Here is a 17,707-nt window from a genome sequence, read left to right on the forward strand (position 1 = left end):
CAAAGAGCTATAGCTTCTTGGGGACTGTTCCCCCAGACCCACTACTCTATCTATACCTACTACCCTGGTGCACCCTCCCTTCCCAAACCCTGGATCAGCCCCTGCTGCACTGCATGACTTTAATATTGCAAGCAACTTTACCGTATACTTATAATACACTAGCTAGCTAGCTGTCACTTAAAAAATATTGTTTTAATGTTTCATCAAACCTTGTATGGTAATTTCGATCAGAATTGATTTCAAATTCATTTATTTAGGGCTAGATTTTGAAAAATTGCTTTGAAAATTGCATGTTAATATAGGATATATAGGATATATAGGATATATAGGATATATATCCTAAGGCAACATGTGCTGCAGCCTTAGGATATATAGTTTTCTTGGGGCCTGGGAAAATTGCATGTTCCCAGGCCCCGAGAAAACTATATATCCTAAGGCTGCAGCACATGTTGCTGTCAGACCTTCAGTGCTGGTCACTGTAAAGTGCTAATGATATCCTGGCCAACTATCATTTCTCTTACGAGTCACTTCTGATACACTCCCCACTGCTATAAATCTGCGGAGGTGGTCAGTACAATGTGATTCAAAGTGTTCATTATGCGATTCCTCCCGACCCACAACAGCTCATATCTTGAATAGTTGTCCTGTTGTTTTAAATCAGCAGCGTTACACCTATCGTCATAACCAGGTGCTTTCTGCTCTAGCCACTATGCTTACTAATGCTTTTGCTGACTGTTCATCTATTCAAGTGTTTGCTGACTTGAATAACCACCGAGCCTGTGAAGCTCCTCAAGCTACCATTCCAACTTTGATTCTGATAACTCCATATCGCCCTGATATTGTTGTGTACAATTCGCAAATCCATTCTGTTGCTATGTTGGAATTGACCTGTCCACTAGACTCTGTCCACCATCTGGAATCAGCATGGAATAGAAAGCAATCGAAAGTTGAATATCATCATAGTTTACAATTATTGGCAGAATTTGACAGATTCAGTATCTCCAGGAACTATCGAAATTTCAGCACTTGGCCATTACCAACCAGCCTCCATTGGAAACTACCTGAATTTCATCAATTGTTCCAACCCTACCATAACTATCCCCAAATCTATTGTAAGGAAATGTTTAGATGATGCTCGAGATGATGCTGCCTACCAAAGTATTCTAGCCTCTGAGAGGATATTTTTGGCTAGGAATAATAAAGAGTGGCTGGATGTGACTATATATAGTATGTTCACGTTGAGCTGAATCCTGAAAAACAGCTAAAAATTAAAAGTGGACTTTTTTCTCAACAGAGTTAACATTTCAGCCAACCAGATGATTATTGGCAACAGCAAAGGTGTCAACAACAGACACGTACAGTTTGGCTCCATTACAAGTTGGGAAAGGGCTGTAGTGGACACTGTACTTATATGGCTTCCCCATAGGAAATGTATTGTGAAAATTTTGATTGGCCATAAATATTATGTCAAACATTTGAACAAAAAGATTTTGAAATATTTTTAGTGGGTCAAGCAGTATTACAAATGAGCAAAATTTCAAGATCATGTGTAATTGCATCCATGAGTTATTAAATGTTTTTGAGGATTCAGCTCAACGTGAACATACTTTAGTATTAGCTAATTTATATAGCTTCTTTTTATTTTATTTTTATATTCACACCCTTGCCATGCCCACGCAGGTTCTTCCGTAGGACCATACACGTGGTCGCATGTGACCGAGGACTACCACACTTTATGTAATTTTGTACTTTCATCACTTCATAATTGATGGTTTTCTCTCATAAGTTCAATGTTACTAAATGTAAAGTGATTCACTTTGGCCGAGCCACACACAGCTTTGGAGGCTACTATCTTAATGGTGTCTCATTGGACTCAGTTAATTGTCATAAGGACTTGGGTATTATATTTGATGCGAATTTAAAGTTCCACCAACACGCTTCTGAAGTAGCTATGAAAGCGAACAGGGTATTGGCTTGTATGAAAAGAAGCTTTATCGATTTGAATGAATTTGTACTATCACAGTTGTATAAATCAATGGTTCGACCAATATTAGAATACGGAAATGTAATTTGGGGACCCCATTATGTATTAGATCAACGTAAACTTGAGGGTGTACAACGGCGTGCTACAAAACTAGTACCATCTTTAAGAGACAAGTCTTACATAGATCGACTGACATCAATGAATTTACCATCTCTTTTGTACAGGCACAGACGTGGTGACTTAATATTTCTTTTCAAGATGTTGAACGATTACTTCAATCTGGATCACTCCAACTTTTTTACTTTCTCCCACAATACACAGACTAGAGGTCATGCATATAAATTACTTAAGCCCCCTGCCCACCTTTCATGTCGGGTCAACTATTTTGGTACTAGAGTAATTAATGATTGGAACAATCTTACGAGTGATATTGTAGAAAATTCTTTATTAAATAATTTTAAATCAGCTGTAGATAATTACTTTTATGACTATAGATTTATGTTAATGTAATAATTATATTCATAGTTAATTTTTGTTCATTGCATCTAATTTATGTATGTATATGTATGTAATTGAATGGGTGTACAGGCTTCTAAGCCTCAACCCAAATCACATCATAATAATCATAATAATAATGTGACTGAATTTGACAAAACCAGGCTTCGACACACAAAGCTTCGTTAGGAGATATGGCGATTTTAAGTAATCATTGTGTAATAACTATCAAGAATTTACTTCCGCTTTACATCACCATTTACTTACTGATTTTAAAACTTAAGTTTGCATCTTTTTTTTTTTTTTGTAATAATTATTATGTAACACAGCGGCGGAGCAAGTAGTTGATATGAGGGGGGGCTGGGCTGACCCAGATTTATTTCTATAGTTTGGTAAGGTGAGACCAAAAAAAAAAAAAAAAAAAAAAAAAAAAAAGGTCGCAACCAACGACAAGAGCTTTCCACCTCACCAGCTACCATTTCTAGCTGATAAACTACATAAAAATCCTTACATAGCTCGCCACACACTGAATACTTTATTAGAGTGACTGCTCTATTAGAGTATCTCGATCTTTATCACGGTTTTTAGCCCCACTCCAAGAAAGATAATTTCGGTGTGATATCATTCTGAGGGGGGGCTTCAGCCCCCTAGCCCCCCCCCCCTTTCCGCTGCGTATGTATATTATGTATATGTATGTATGTACTGTGTATACTCCTCCTATATGGAAGAACGGCTATGCCGAATATAGGAGTTTAAAACCAAATTCAAAATTCAAATTCAAATTCAATAACTTCCCAGTGCCTACAGCTGTCAAACAAAATTTGCACCAATCATGAATTATCCATCTGTTTAGGCCATACCTATTGGATTTTATGTTGCACGGGCCCGACCGACTGTCTTTTTTCATGACCTGAAATGATAATGATAATCATGTGATATAGGATCACGTGTTCCAAGATGGTCAATCTCGTATGTGCTAGTGAAAATCAGCTATTGGGATAACCAGGCTCCTCTAGGGATTAAACTCTTCAAAAGGTTGAGCTTTAATGGTGAAGATACTCCAAACGAAATAGTTCTTATATTCAAGAGGTTTGATTCATTGTACAGCAATACATTATGGTGCTGCAGAACACCCTATATGTTTCATTAACGTTTTTTGTAGTTGTTGCTCTTTTTGTATGGTTCATAATACTTTAATTTTCTATTATGTACTAATTATTATTATCATTATCAAATCGACCTACCTACCCAAATTTTCTGAGGTTTTGCCCGCGCAACATAAGATCCAGTAGGTATGGCCTTAGTAGCTATCACTGTGTGGGTGTATAAGTTTCTGATACCCAAAATATGCCCTGTTTTGGGCAGCTTTTTTCGAGCTGGTAATAATATCACAGGTGGTAGTAATCGGGGCGGAGGGGGTGGTGAGTGGGAGGGGCGAGTGGGCTTAATGAAGTAAGAAGACGAATGGAAACCAGAGGCCAAGTTAGGGCTCTCCATGGCCCTCCATGGCCCTCAAATCATTCCAAATTGACTGAGAACACTATTGGCGAGCTCTCTGTGAAGTCCCAGCTCACTACACACCATTGTCACAAAGCCATGGCGATTTAATGGCTCCAATCTCCCACTCGTGGCTTTGACAGGGTCGGAAGAAAGCTGCTACAGAAACCAGACTTGCCAGTCATGAAGGAAGTACAGTGTGGAATTTGATAGTGTTTTAGACCAGCAGTCTATTTCTGGTAAAAACGTAAGTTTGATTTTGTGTGTGTGGAAGCATGGTTATATGAAATCCGGTCACATATTGCTTTGCATTTTGTACAAAGACGCTTAGGCCAATGAAATATTTGATTAACAGTTTCGCGTCATCGCCCGCATGCTTTTGATACACCCGCATGGAATTTCATTATTGGTATTTCAGTCACATCGAAATACTCTAATAGAGCAGTCACTTTTATTCTAATAGAGCAATCAGCTATACTCTGATGGAAAAATCACTTGTTTAGGAGTTACAGAATTAGCTGAATATTCTAGTAACGTACACCACACAATACTTTAGCTAATGCAAGAGTAGTCAATGTAGATTTCACTGTTTTTTGGTAGAAATCTTCAAGTTTGGATGTGTGTTGTGCATAATGAATAATGACTAATAACCGCCCACCCGCATCAAATTTTCAAAAATCTGAGCGAGAAACTGGTAATCAAGTTTCATTGGCCTTAGTAGTGTGTCCACCACAATCAGAGCTGAACCAGCTTCCTATATATGCTTATAATAATAATGATATTTTGAAAAAACTGATTCTATGTTAATTTCACTATATCACTATAGAGAACTTTTTTCCCTGACCACCTGCATCTTGACCTGGGTATTCCCCTCCCCTTTCAGCGTCCTTGCCCAGTAAGTCCAAACCCAAGCCCTAGAAACCCAAATTCAACCAGTATGGAACTCAGGGAAGAGTTTCCCAGTATATAGTTCACATTTAAGTGAAGGTCACAACTAACACTTAGAAGACAAATCAAGTAAATGTCAAAATTGAGGACCATGAGAGGAGAAAATATCCTATAGAATGTGTAGATATAGTGATTGCATGGTTGCTCATCACAGTTGGCAGGTCAGCAATACATCATACATGGCAAGTAAGACATGACCATGTAGTTAGATATTTTGCATTGGCTCCTTTGTCAGAAGTATAACGCACCAATGTACTTCCCCTCTGCTATGCAAGCCCTTCTTTATTGTGAAAATGTATTCTGCAAACTTTGCAAAGATCTATTTTTGAGTTTTTTTTCTATCGTAAAGTATCATGCTGTTCTAGCAGTGATGATAAACTGTGCAAGAATAACTTTGCCTAGGTGAATGATAAAACATCTGACTGATATTGAGTGTACCTCCAACTGATCTATGGTAGTATAAAGTAGCTGCTTGACTGCGAATATCTTACTTATTAGAGTGTCTTACTTAGTAAAGTGCAGAGGCTAAGTACTTGCTAAATGTATTATTAAAAGTGGAGGGATCCAGCTTCTGTAGCTCTTCCAGTTGTTAAATCAGTGCGCATATAGTCTGACCAGTCTTGTTAGGGGGACCTTAGGGTCAGTCATAGGCTGGTTTTGGGGTCATATTAAGTACAAAAAGAAGTAAATCCACACAAAAACAGCCAAGCTGTGAAAAAATGGTGCAGCCTAAACAAGCCTGGCTGAAAAAAGTTGTGAAATCAAAGGTGGCAGCCAAGAAATGGCTGCAATGATGTTAATGCTAAAAAACTTTCATAATGGCTGTGTGCATTGTTAAAATTTATTAGCATTAACATCATTGCAGCCTTTTCTTGACTGTCACCTTTGATTCACAACTTTTTTCACCCAGGCTTTTTAAGGCCGCATAATTTTTTTACAGCTTGGTTGTTTTTGAGTGGATAATGCTAGCGAGACTGTGCTGAATACTTGTGTAGTTGCACTTTTTACCATAAGCAACACACTAGCAAGATAAATAGAAGCTATGCAATGATGCTTACTGACATACATTGCGAAGACTGCTGACGGAAGAAACATAAGGACAACAAAGGAGTTGATTATTAATCAACATCAACACATGTAGTTTCATACTACAGAGCAGCCAGTTATTAAGTATTTTGTACTATTGCCTTACTGGCTTTAAGGAGACAATTAATGGTATTGCCATGATACATTAACCTTAGCAAAAACACAGACAATTACTGCCAACAATTTGCTGTAATGAACTACTAATAAGAGTACATGCAAATGTGCACCTTTTCTTTTAAATATTATATCAAAAGCGATCATAACATATATGACAAAATATCCATAAATCCAAAATAGGGTACAATGATTTATAAGTGCAAGTTACACACAAACATTGTCAGTGTCACTATTTTCAGCCATAACAACTAGGCTACGCATCAACTTCCATTGGTGCAACTTCTCGTTTGTGGTTTCGATAGTAGTTGTAATATCGGTAATAGTAATCAGTCTTTTTACCACCTCCTTTGCCACCATTACTGCCATTGCTACCACTTGACTTACTAGAACCTGATGATCGTGATCCAGAAGACTTAGTAGAACCAGTTCCTTTAGACCTACTACTACCAGTTGATTTGGACCCAGATGATCTGGATCTTGAACTAGAGCGACTTGATTTTGAGCGACTTGATTTGGATCTAGAACCACTTGATTTTGATTTACTGGTACCTGATGATTTAGATTTAGAGCCTGATGATCTAGATTTGGATGTTCCAGTTGATTCAGTTCCAGTATCAGTGTCACCATCTTTGTCTCCATATCTATACCATCCTCGCTTGTGTCTGCCATAGTAATATTTGTAGCCTAGTTTCTTGTTGCCAGTGTCATCAGTTCCAGATGTACCATTAGAACTAGTGGATTTAGAAGTGTCAGTTTTAGTTGACTTAGAAGATCCAGTTTTTGAAGATTTCTTTGTTGATCTGGACTTGCTGGTGCCTGTTGATCTAGATTTGCTGGTGCCTGTTGATCTAGATTTGCTGGTGCCTGTTGATCTGGATTTGCTGGTGCCCGTTGACCTGGATTTACTGGTACCTGTTGATCCAGTGCCAGATGTTCCAGTATCAGTATCTGTGTCACCATCCTTGTCACCATATCTACCATACCATCCTCGCTTGTGCCTGCCATAGTAATATTTGTAGTAGCCAGGTTTCTTGTTGCCTCCATTACCAGTGTCATCAGTATCAGTTGTACCAGTTCCTGTGGATTTAGAAGTGTCACTTTTAGTTGATTTGGTACCAGTTTTAGAGGAACCACTACTACTAGACCTTTTCGAGGATTTACTGCTGCCAGATTTGCTACTGCCACTAGATTTGCTACTGCCACTAGATTTGCTACTGCCACTAGATTTGCTACTGCCACTAGATTTGCTACTGCCACTAGATTTGCTATTGCCACTAGATTTGCTACTGCCACTATCATCTGAACCATCGCTATCAGAATCTCCATTGGAACCTCTACTTTTAGGTCTGTACCCATATCTCCAGTAGCGTTTTAGTCGACTGTGTACAAAGGGACCAACTGCTTGATCTTGTCCGTTAAGGTTAGGAATTAAGTCATCATCTGGCTCTTTTCTGTCCTCATCATTCTCTTTGTCCTCACCATCATCATCCTCACCATCATCATCCTCACCATCATCATCCTCACCATCATCATCATTCTTCTTGCTAGCATCTGCTCCAACACACTTCACTTTGGTTTTGCCACTTTTTCCAGTAACACACTTTCCACCAAGTCTTTCACAAAGAGTCAGTTCTTTTAGTTTTAGCACTACACAACTTTCATCAAAGCAGTCTTCACCAATTTGAACACCATCACAGTCTGTTGGTAGATTACATGATGAAGTGACATCTTCCTTACCCAAAATGAAGCGAGGGTTACAGCCAGCACAATAATCTACAACACACTTGGCATCAGGATGAGCATGGCAGACACTGGAGTTGCAAGGGTCTTGCTCACAAGTATGTGGTACTGTACATCCAGGACAAGTAGCAGCTGGCTCCTTACAGCAGCACACTCCAAATAGTCTGTGGGACTGACAGTAGGAGTTCTCACTGGTACATGGATTGTCCTTGCTGCAGTATATTCCATAACCCTGGGCATCACGAGCAACAGTTCCATCAGTGCACAGGTCTGAGTAGAGATTAGCTTCTGTCACACAAATGTGTAACAAGCCAAACAGGAGAACTGCAGCAAATGCCATTGCTGCTACAGCTTCCTTAAAGTCACAAGCAGCTATCTAGTTCTTGATCAGCAGGAAGCAGACAACTATCAGTATGGTAGAATAGAAACTTTGTGCAGGGCAGTAGGTCCTTATATACCCACTGGCAACCAACTCCAACTGGCCACCCAGCACACACATACCACACCCTGGTTATTATTAGACTAGCAAAGTAACAAATAGTATTATTAAAACCAAAATAAAATATTTACCACAGAAACCCACCTACTACACAATTGTAGATACTCTCCCACTGTTTGCAGTGTAGCTGCATAGCATGTACTTCCTTTGTAGTGGACTAGTTTGCATTGTTGCCACTGACGATCACACTGTTGTGTACACTGAACTGGAAGTTTTGTTGTGAAGGGACCACCCTTAGATGGTAAAGATAATTGCTGATACTAACTCTACCATTGGACAGTGGAGTTGCAAAGCCACTACTAGTACAAGTAACAATACAACATGACCACAATCACTGTTGTAGTCCGATTGCATAATGTTTCATTGCAAATTGCACATAAATACAGTGTATAGCTTCCATCATATACTCCTAACATAATTACGGCTTATAAGTAACTAACTAAGTGAGTGAGTGAGTCAGTGGCTAACAAACTAGGCATATACTGTGAGTGCAATATATGTGATAAGGAAGAAATCATATACATATGAGACAGTTCATTAAAGTAATGCTTTTATGAATGCCACCCTAAAGGAGCAATTTATTGCCGTGAAATGGTTGAGGAAAAACAATTACCATGCAGGGAGAAAGAAAGCAGTTATGAAGAGCAAATAGTCTCTCACTATTTGCAGTGTAGCTGTGTAAATCAATTGCTGTTGACAATCACAATAATTGAGTTGTATAGGTTTACATGATGGAATTGGAAGAGCTGACAAAGATTTTATGATTCAAAAGCTGTGAAGAAACTACTTCTGACACTGCGAGATCAAAATGCTATTCGCTACAGGTTCTTGAAGGAGTAGTAAAGGACCAAACATGTTTTCACAGTCAAACACTTTGACTTAAATACTCACATGGTACACTTCAATGGCTACAAAATTGGAATCTATCCTCTATTGCCGGTTTAGTTTTGATAAGGTCACATTTTGTACTGAACTTGAAGTTTAGAGCATTAGAAATACCCACTGCTTCTTCACAAATTATCTGTAATACTGGTAAGCATCTATAATTGTGATGTAGACACAGTAATAGCCAAAACCTTTCACTTTTCCAGATGAATAGCAGTTCAGTCACAGATATTTAACCCATGGAGAATGATCGAGCTGTGCATGACATGTAGCACAACTGAAATAATGATAAAATGGGAGATTGTGATGCGATCACTCACACTAATTTATAGGATCAATCTTCCACAATAGACAACATTACATAATAATTATTATGTTGATAATAGTTTTTGTAATGACTGTTATCATGCTGTCACATAACTAACAAATAATTGTGGCTTGTAGCCAAAAATAGAACACAGAATGTTCATGCTCTGGTACACATCTTGCTTGTATTTAGTTCTTCGTTTTCTTTTATTGCTGCAGCTGGTAGCTTATGAGATGATGCAATTCTGATGTTAATTAAATTGACTGGTTCATCACATATCGTTAATTAAGTGAGCTAACAATTAAGTCCTGTTATTCCATATCACCCCATCAATGATTTTAGTCTAGTCCACTTAGGTTAAGGGTTGGGCTAATGACATTACCCTTGATGGATAGTCACAGCTGTGATTTCAATCCAATAAAGAACAATGGACCATTCTAGTTGATACAAGTGAATCAGGTTACCTGAGTCTAATGTATCCTCAACAATAGCCGCCTGTACCAAACTAACATAACAGTTAGATCTGTTTTATGAAACCAACAGAGGCTACATTCATGCTTGAATACCACTACCTGTAACATGGCTGCCAAATAGAAAGAATGTGTGTATATATATATATGTATATATCTGTTACAATGTAGATACTAGATAGTCATGAAGAAAGAAAAAAAAAATGGTATAGGTGCAAACAATAAGATTTAAACTATATTACCAGTACTGAATTACAAAAAGCCAACAGCAAAATGCTATACATATTGAGTGGGAATATCCCTTACTGCTAGCAGGAGCTTATAAGCACCAAAGGCACTTATAAGTGCTGAATATGCCAGCTCCTGCTGCTAGAGAATTATCCCTTAGCTCTCTATAATTATAGTGCTTCATGATGTCATGTCTACACACATTTAGTCTTCAAAGGCTTAATTAATATAATTCTATTTAATTAATAGCTAACTATTAACGGTTGTAAGGCTGCTATATTTCTATGGCTGCACTGCACGCTTTTAAGGCAAACTAAATGGTATGCAGGCTCTAACGTGAAAAACAGCAAACTATGTGTAAAAAAGATTTTTGAAAGAAGGGACCAATAGTAAACTATAATGTGACGACGCAAAGGAAGAGACATTCACCTGCGAAGTTTAATATTAATTGCTTAAATTAATTACATTTATTTATTGTAATAAATGTATAACTGCTGCTCACAAGAGAGATTTAAACAAGTACCATTATTTAAAAGATATTGGATCACATCTATTTAGGGAAATACTAGCTATAATATTAATAGTGCATGCATACATGCCAAGTGTTTATTAAAATCAGGACTAATTTTGGCACTCCAGTAGGCATATCTCTACCTAATTTGGAATTTCCATGCATTTATTTATTATACCTGCCTTTATTTCGAAGCAGTTTTAATTTACAGATATCGGGTGTGAATACAGAGCAAATACAGCAGCTATACGCTAATGTACATGAATTGTGATGATGTAGAAATGTGATGTAGTGGTGCATGCACCTTGTAATGCTTATAGGGGTGTGGTAAATGTTGAAAAAATTTTTAACAGCTAACAATCCACAGCTCCAGCCTATTATTTAGAGTCGTAATCAAAAAAGAATAAAATAATTACAAGCATATTAATAACCCATTCAGCACTGCCCCAACATATTAAAAAACCATTTTTCATTTCTATTCCATCATTCAACCTCCAGCCTAAACTAATGTACAGTAGGCATGACAGAGCTAGCTAAAACAAATTGTTTAAGCTTTTCCCAGATCTATAACCAGCTTTAGGCTGTGGTCAAAGAACATAAACAACTAAAGTTTGCTAACAACTGAAAGTGGTCTTTTCCAAATCTTATTAGGGGCTTATCATCTGTGGCGTTTATGACTTCTGATGTACAACAATACCAATGATCAACAATACCAATTTTATAAAAGCCATACAAGGGACACATCATTGTAGTGATGACTACTGGGTACATCCTAAGAGTATGCCACAGTCTGTTCAACCACTATTACAGTTTCACACTAATATCACATTCCTAGAAAAGGTGATCACTTATTACCATCACACCAATGCCATGGTAACATCTTGGGAAGAATGTAATATTTATGATAGGACACTAGACAGAGAGACTGTTGTCACTACACTGTTGCACCCTATGGAATGATAACTGTACATAGCATTTCAATGTTTAAATAAATTTATTTCTACAGCTATTTATACACCATACAATTTAAGGTATGTACTCTTATGGTTGATAATCAATTATCAGTGAAGAACAAACTCCATATATGGCAAAGAAACTTTTTGTAGTTAGAATGCATATTATGGCTACGAATGATAGCAAGAGTAAATTTACTCTTGATGATATATGATAACATACTTCATAATATTAGCAGTACTCAGCCTTAGTCATTTGACAAGACTTAGTGTACGTATATGACAGCATGTATGTCATGTGGTGCTTACGGTGCACATGGGATTCTTCTTATATTTATCCTGCTATAAAGAGAAATTAATTTCAGGAAGTAAAGGATATGGTAGCTGAGTGGCCAATAGAATCACTTAATGGAAAACACATTGGCTACTCCAAAGCTCTGTGTTCCTGCACGGGAAAATTTATTTAAGGTGTGGAAAGCATCTGACACACTTCATAAGTCAGTTGATCGAGTCTATATCTGACCAAAATTTCATCTTCAACTTGGCAAAGAAATTTATTTGATAGACATTGATTTTCTGATCACTTGGGTTAAACAAACAATTTTAACAGCTATACCATATAGGGATAGACAAAGCAAACTACAGAAAAGGATATGTATATTATTTGGGATCCCCATTAGTTGGCATCACTCCTGGTCTAACAATAGTATACCTGTGCGTAAAGTAATAGATGGCAGCATTTGGAATAAACACATTTGGCTGTTTACCACATTAAACATGCAATCACAACACTGGCCGGCACTTTTGATGTGCATTAATCTTAATATGGTTCTATCCATTAGATGATTTGTATTTTCTAACTCACTTGGCTACTATGTGTGGACTATCAAGCCCTAACAACAATTTAAGTGGGAGTTTCTATATTCTGACCTACAACTAATAGATCCACGTGTTTTCAATAGCTATTTGGAGATCCCAAGATTTAGATACTATCAATATTACACATACAGCTTATAAAAATACTATAAACTAGCTGCCAAGTCTGTCACTATATAGTAGCTACTTCTGTTTGAATGCCTTAACATATGTTCAATAGCTGATCAGTAATCCTTGCAAGCAAGCAAGAAAAATACAAGACTTCAGTGTCCCTACAATTAAAACTGTTTCACGGCATACTTACCATGTATGTTAACTGATTTTTCAAGCATACCAATACAACTCTCAGCTAGCTATTATAAAATTATAAGATTGAGCCAGTTCAGCACTAATGATATTTCAGTAGGCTGCTCAAAGCTCACAAAAAGATATTTCATATTTGTGACAAATGGTTGATGCAGGTATATGTAACACAGTGTCATACACAGTTTATTTACCCAAAACACATGGACTCAAACTGTATAACCATTTTTAGATAGTATCAGTACAGCACTGTAGTTATCAAACAAGTTAATACGACAGTGTATATAGGAGTGGCCAGGAAGTGTATATACTTGTATTATGTGTGTATTTACTTCGTCACACTTGCAATTTGATAGACGTCTCAATCACTTTCCTGCATATAAAAAACATTACCGTGTATTTGTATCTACACATTATTGACCATTTATAGAATACTGTAATCAGATGTTCGAATAGTGAATGTGTCAGCGTTATTCTAGAATAAAGTTATGACAGGAATAAGCATAACACTCTGAACATCTGGATGGTCATGTTAAGTCTAGGGTTTTTAAATTGAAGAGTTAATATGACATTTGCTGACTACAATAACAGCATTTACCAGCCACAAACACCAACACTCTGTAGGTCAGGTGACTACTGAGATACAATTAGCACAGTGACACCCAAAACACTCAACAGTTGGACCACTGAAACAATAGAGTACCACAAAGCAATTTTGCCAAACTAGATTTAGCTCGTAATTTAACAAAGATGTCAGCCAACACACAACCTAGGTAACATGATGTAACCCTGTTAACAGCTACAGGTAGACATATCCATATCCACAAATTTGCATTAACAAAATAATTGAATCAATACTCTACAAAATAATTGTTTTGTTTTCGTTTGTTTTTACCAGTTAGGCACTGAAGGGTGAATACTGAATTGAGGCAGAGCCTGTACGAGGCCGCAGGCCACCTGGATGCCTGCTGATTATCTCGTTAATACCAAATATTCATAGAGAAATGTAAGACGCTTAAAATCAGTAATGAAACAGAAATCAACCAAAACTTGTTTAATCTACCACAAAATGAGTTGACAGATTAGTATCCTGTTATTATACAAAATGGTGCTTGCTATGTACACAAGGTGTCAAGATAACTTGGTTTTGGCTGATTGTCCTTGCTTTTTTATTCCTCATATACAAAAATCATTTGATCAAAAGCTTGAAGGCTGCAAAATGACATTACAACACTTTAACTTTTTATTAAAGGGGTATATACACATCTTGCAATAGCCAAAATCAAGTTTCATTTATGTAAATAGGTTGTCTACCTTACAATACTATATCATTTAAGGCCAATTAAGGCCACAAAATCCATAGCAACCTGAAACACTGAGGAGTCACCAAGGGTATGGTGCTAACAGAGACAATTGTGTCAGTCATAGTGATTCCTATTGTCCAAGTCCGGTATCACATTATTTACCAACTCATGAAAACAATGTTTTGAACACCGGCATCAGCTGACCAAGAATGTGAGACCTCAGGAAGAGCTTCTGTAACATCAACAACCCATGTACTCTTGATATTGGAGAGTCTGAGATCCTCAAATATAGTCACAAACAAGGTATGTTTTCTGGCAAACTGCTGTGTGGACACACCTCAAGCACTCAACAGTGACCTCATGAACAATTCTTCATTATTTACACTTTAATGTAGACACATCAGTGAGACTACTGGCAAACTGTCCATTAGTTAATAACTGACCTAGAAATTATTGTCAAGGTGTCCACATTAAGTAGGTTCCACTGTACTACCTTTAAACAGACACCACACAGTCCTAGGAACTTCTTGTATGCTAGTGACCACAAGTACCCTGTTAGAAGCAGCCCATGCAATCACTTATAGTAGGACCACTATTGAGTAATGCTAAGCAGTTCAAGTGTTTAAAGGACATGTACAAAATGTGAACAATACGTGATATGCATGTATGTGACCACATTGTATAACATGTGTAGCTACATGATAAAGTTTGAATAGACAGGAAATCATATCTGAGATGAGCATGCCGATAGCAATAATACTTAAAATCAGATATCTACTGCAAATCCGTACTTCATTCCATGAGAAATACAGAATCCATATAGTATACAGTGAGATATGAGAGTGAAATCCTCAAAATACAAATCAGATGAAACTACTACACAATTATACCCACTTACTCTATAATGACAGTGGTAATGTCATTCTAACACACCTTCGAGGTTACATTTGCCTGAGGAATTTTCCCTGTCGGCACTTACTGACTACCACACTGTAGTGGTTTGTCCTTATTTATTTCACAGTGGTATGAAAATGTATAAGATGACTTTTTGCCATATCACTTAAGCACATGCAGGTACGTAAAACTGCTTCTACACCAACAACATTATGACCTTCAACATACCGTCAGTGTTGGGCAAGTTACTTTTTAAAAGTAACTAGTTACATATTACTTGCAGCTGAACTATTTAGTTACAGTTACATATTACCCATAAAATAAAGTAACTGTAATAATATTACATATTATATTACTTTGTGTCCATAGCCTTAAGCTGTCACGTGTGAAACTACCACCTTATCACGTGACACGATAGCGTTGTTGGACAATGTGCAAGTCTTGATATAAGTAAGTAGCTGGTGAATAAGCCTCATTTAGTAGGCTTCATTACTTCGTTGTGGCTAGGCGTTACTCAGTGGGTTACTAACGAGATTAGTAACTTCGTTACTTTTAGTAATAATATTACGTAATATTAGATTCGTTACAGTAACTATATTACTTCGGTAACGCGTTACATTTGCAAGTAAAGTAACTTGAGTTATATTACCTGTTTTTATAGCGTATTTCGTTATATTACTTTGTTACCACAAAAGTAATCATATTATGTAACGCGTTACATAAGTAGCTCGTTACTCCCAACACTGCATACTGTAGCGAATGAACGAAAGAAGGTAGAATAAACGTCAAGGTAGTCATGCAGATGATGAGCACTTCATTTTGAGTATGAATCGTGTTAATACATGCAAAGATTGGAGTACCTAACACATGAAAAATTATCATTATAAAGGACAGTGAGAAGAAAAATAGTTGTCACGAGCAGAAATCGAACCCAGGAACTTTGGGTTAAGATACCACTGAGAGCCTTATGTGTTTTTAATAGAAATACTGCTCAAGTTTTCATCTACACTGGTGCCTTCATTGTGTTGTAAAAGTATGTGTGATTTATAACAAACTTTGAGTTGCCAAGTGGTGAGCATTCACTGAAATGCCATGTAAATATGCAATTTGGCTGCCAAGTAAGCAGTGTAAATGCAGCTTTACTAAAGAACGTTTACACAACTAACACAATTACTTTTTGTTATAGCATAGCTATGATATTCACGTGTGACTGTATCTCAATCTTGCTGGTGAGCTATGCAATAGATTAGGGGCATAGTTCAATGCCGAGTATAATTTTCCTCAGCAAACTGCATTGATTGCAGCTATAGATCACTAAGGGGCATAGCTGCCCAGCTCTGATCATTAAGGAAATGGAGCACTTAAGCTGCTTGCTGTAAGAGGGAAGATTGTGTAGCTACACTTATATATAAAATGAAAGGCAAAGGACAGAAGGCAGACACTCCAGAAAAAGCAAATACCATACTAATTGATACAGATGGGAAAAAAAACAAACAAGACAGAATAGTTATTACTTTTTGGGCTTCCAAGTAATGTAAGTGTGTTATTATTCATAGTGTGGTAATTACGTTATCCTTGAAGAAGCCATAACCTTACTAGGTAATTACCAGTCTAGCCATTCACCATAGAGCTGTATGAAGGTGGAAACGTAGGGGGATTCTTAGCCAGTTGGAACATTTTCATTGTAACTGCATATAACTTATTATGAAGTAAAGAGCAATAATTATATTACATAACTTGTCTAACACTGAATACAAAGGTTTACTGTTTATCAGAGTTACTAGACAGGCAATAACATATCGAGGAATAAACAAAGGCTCTACTATTAGGAAGTATTGTAAACACATCACTTCCAGCTACAAAGTTTATGACAACAATAACCTCCTTCTATTGTTTTTATGCTAGTTACAATCACAACACATCCTTACGAAACTTTTCATCACAAACACTGCTGTCGCATACATTGAAAACAATTCATCAATAACTTGAACAACTCGGCCAGGTCTCTTTGCCATTGGGTAGGGAGAAAACAGAGTTACCATTCCTTGCTTGTCTTGACACATCATGAAGTGACGTCACGAATATATAGCCCCATATTCTAAAGACTGTTGTAACAATACTAGTACACAACAAAAACAGTATACCTGTCTATCACAGTCTAGACCATAGATCTTGTCCAAAATTGTTGTAACACAATACTTGTTTCTCCTCTCTGTGTGAAGGGGTAAGTGCTACCAGATTGGTAGCAGTGACCCAGTGACAATGAGCTGATATGCAGGGGGCAGAGTTAGATGTTATACAATACAATTATGGTGTTACAACAAAGAATTTCAGCAACCCCCCACCCCAGAAGCTGTATGATTAACAACAAGTAGAAGGAAAAATTAGGAATTTTAAGCTGGATTAGGAATCAAAGAAACAAGTTGATGTTGCTACTTCTAAAAACCAGGCGCCATGCAGCTATCTAATTCATCTGGAATTAACCATAGATAGTATATGCTACTATAAATTAACGAACTATGTATTACTATTTTGCAATAGGGTAGTTTTGGTTGTACAATAATATTATTAGCTAAATCGTGTTTTTCCCACAAATTCTCTCGACAAAGC

At 37.1% G+C, this 17,707-nt stretch overlaps 1 protein-coding gene and 1 long non-coding RNA gene across 2 annotated transcripts; one reads left to right on the top strand and one right to left on the bottom strand.

The window, feature by feature from the left end:
• The first annotated feature begins 3,946 nt into the window (after positions 1-3,946).
• LOC136268952 (uncharacterized) lies at positions 3,947-9,879 on the top strand. The gene is made up of 3 exons (XR_010707157.1): positions 3,947-4,223; positions 8,520-9,398; positions 9,458-9,879. It is a non-coding gene; the product is annotated as an uncharacterized lncRNA (long non-coding RNA).
• LOC136268951 (dentin sialophosphoprotein-like) lies at positions 6,239-8,803 on the bottom strand. Its single transcript, XM_066064426.1, has one exon. The coding sequence runs from the start codon at positions 8,205-8,207 to the stop codon at positions 6,381-6,383; it is 1,827 nt and encodes a 608-aa protein (XP_065920498.1). The 5' UTR covers positions 8,208-8,803; the 3' UTR covers positions 6,239-6,380.
• Positions 9,880-17,707: the final 7,828 nt, after the last annotated feature.

This window comes from Dysidea avara, chromosome 10 (genome assembly GCF_963678975.1).
Source record: "Dysidea avara chromosome 10, odDysAvar1.4, whole genome shotgun sequence".
In the NCBI taxonomy this organism is placed as follows: domain Eukaryota; kingdom Metazoa; phylum Porifera; class Demospongiae; order Dictyoceratida; family Dysideidae; genus Dysidea; species Dysidea avara.

Bases quoted from the DNA above. Each gene is read 5' to 3' on its own strand.
- LOC136268951 (XM_066064426.1), bottom strand. From the start codon at position 8,207: ATGGCATTTGCTGCAGTTCTCCTGTTTGGCTTGTTACACATTTGTGTG.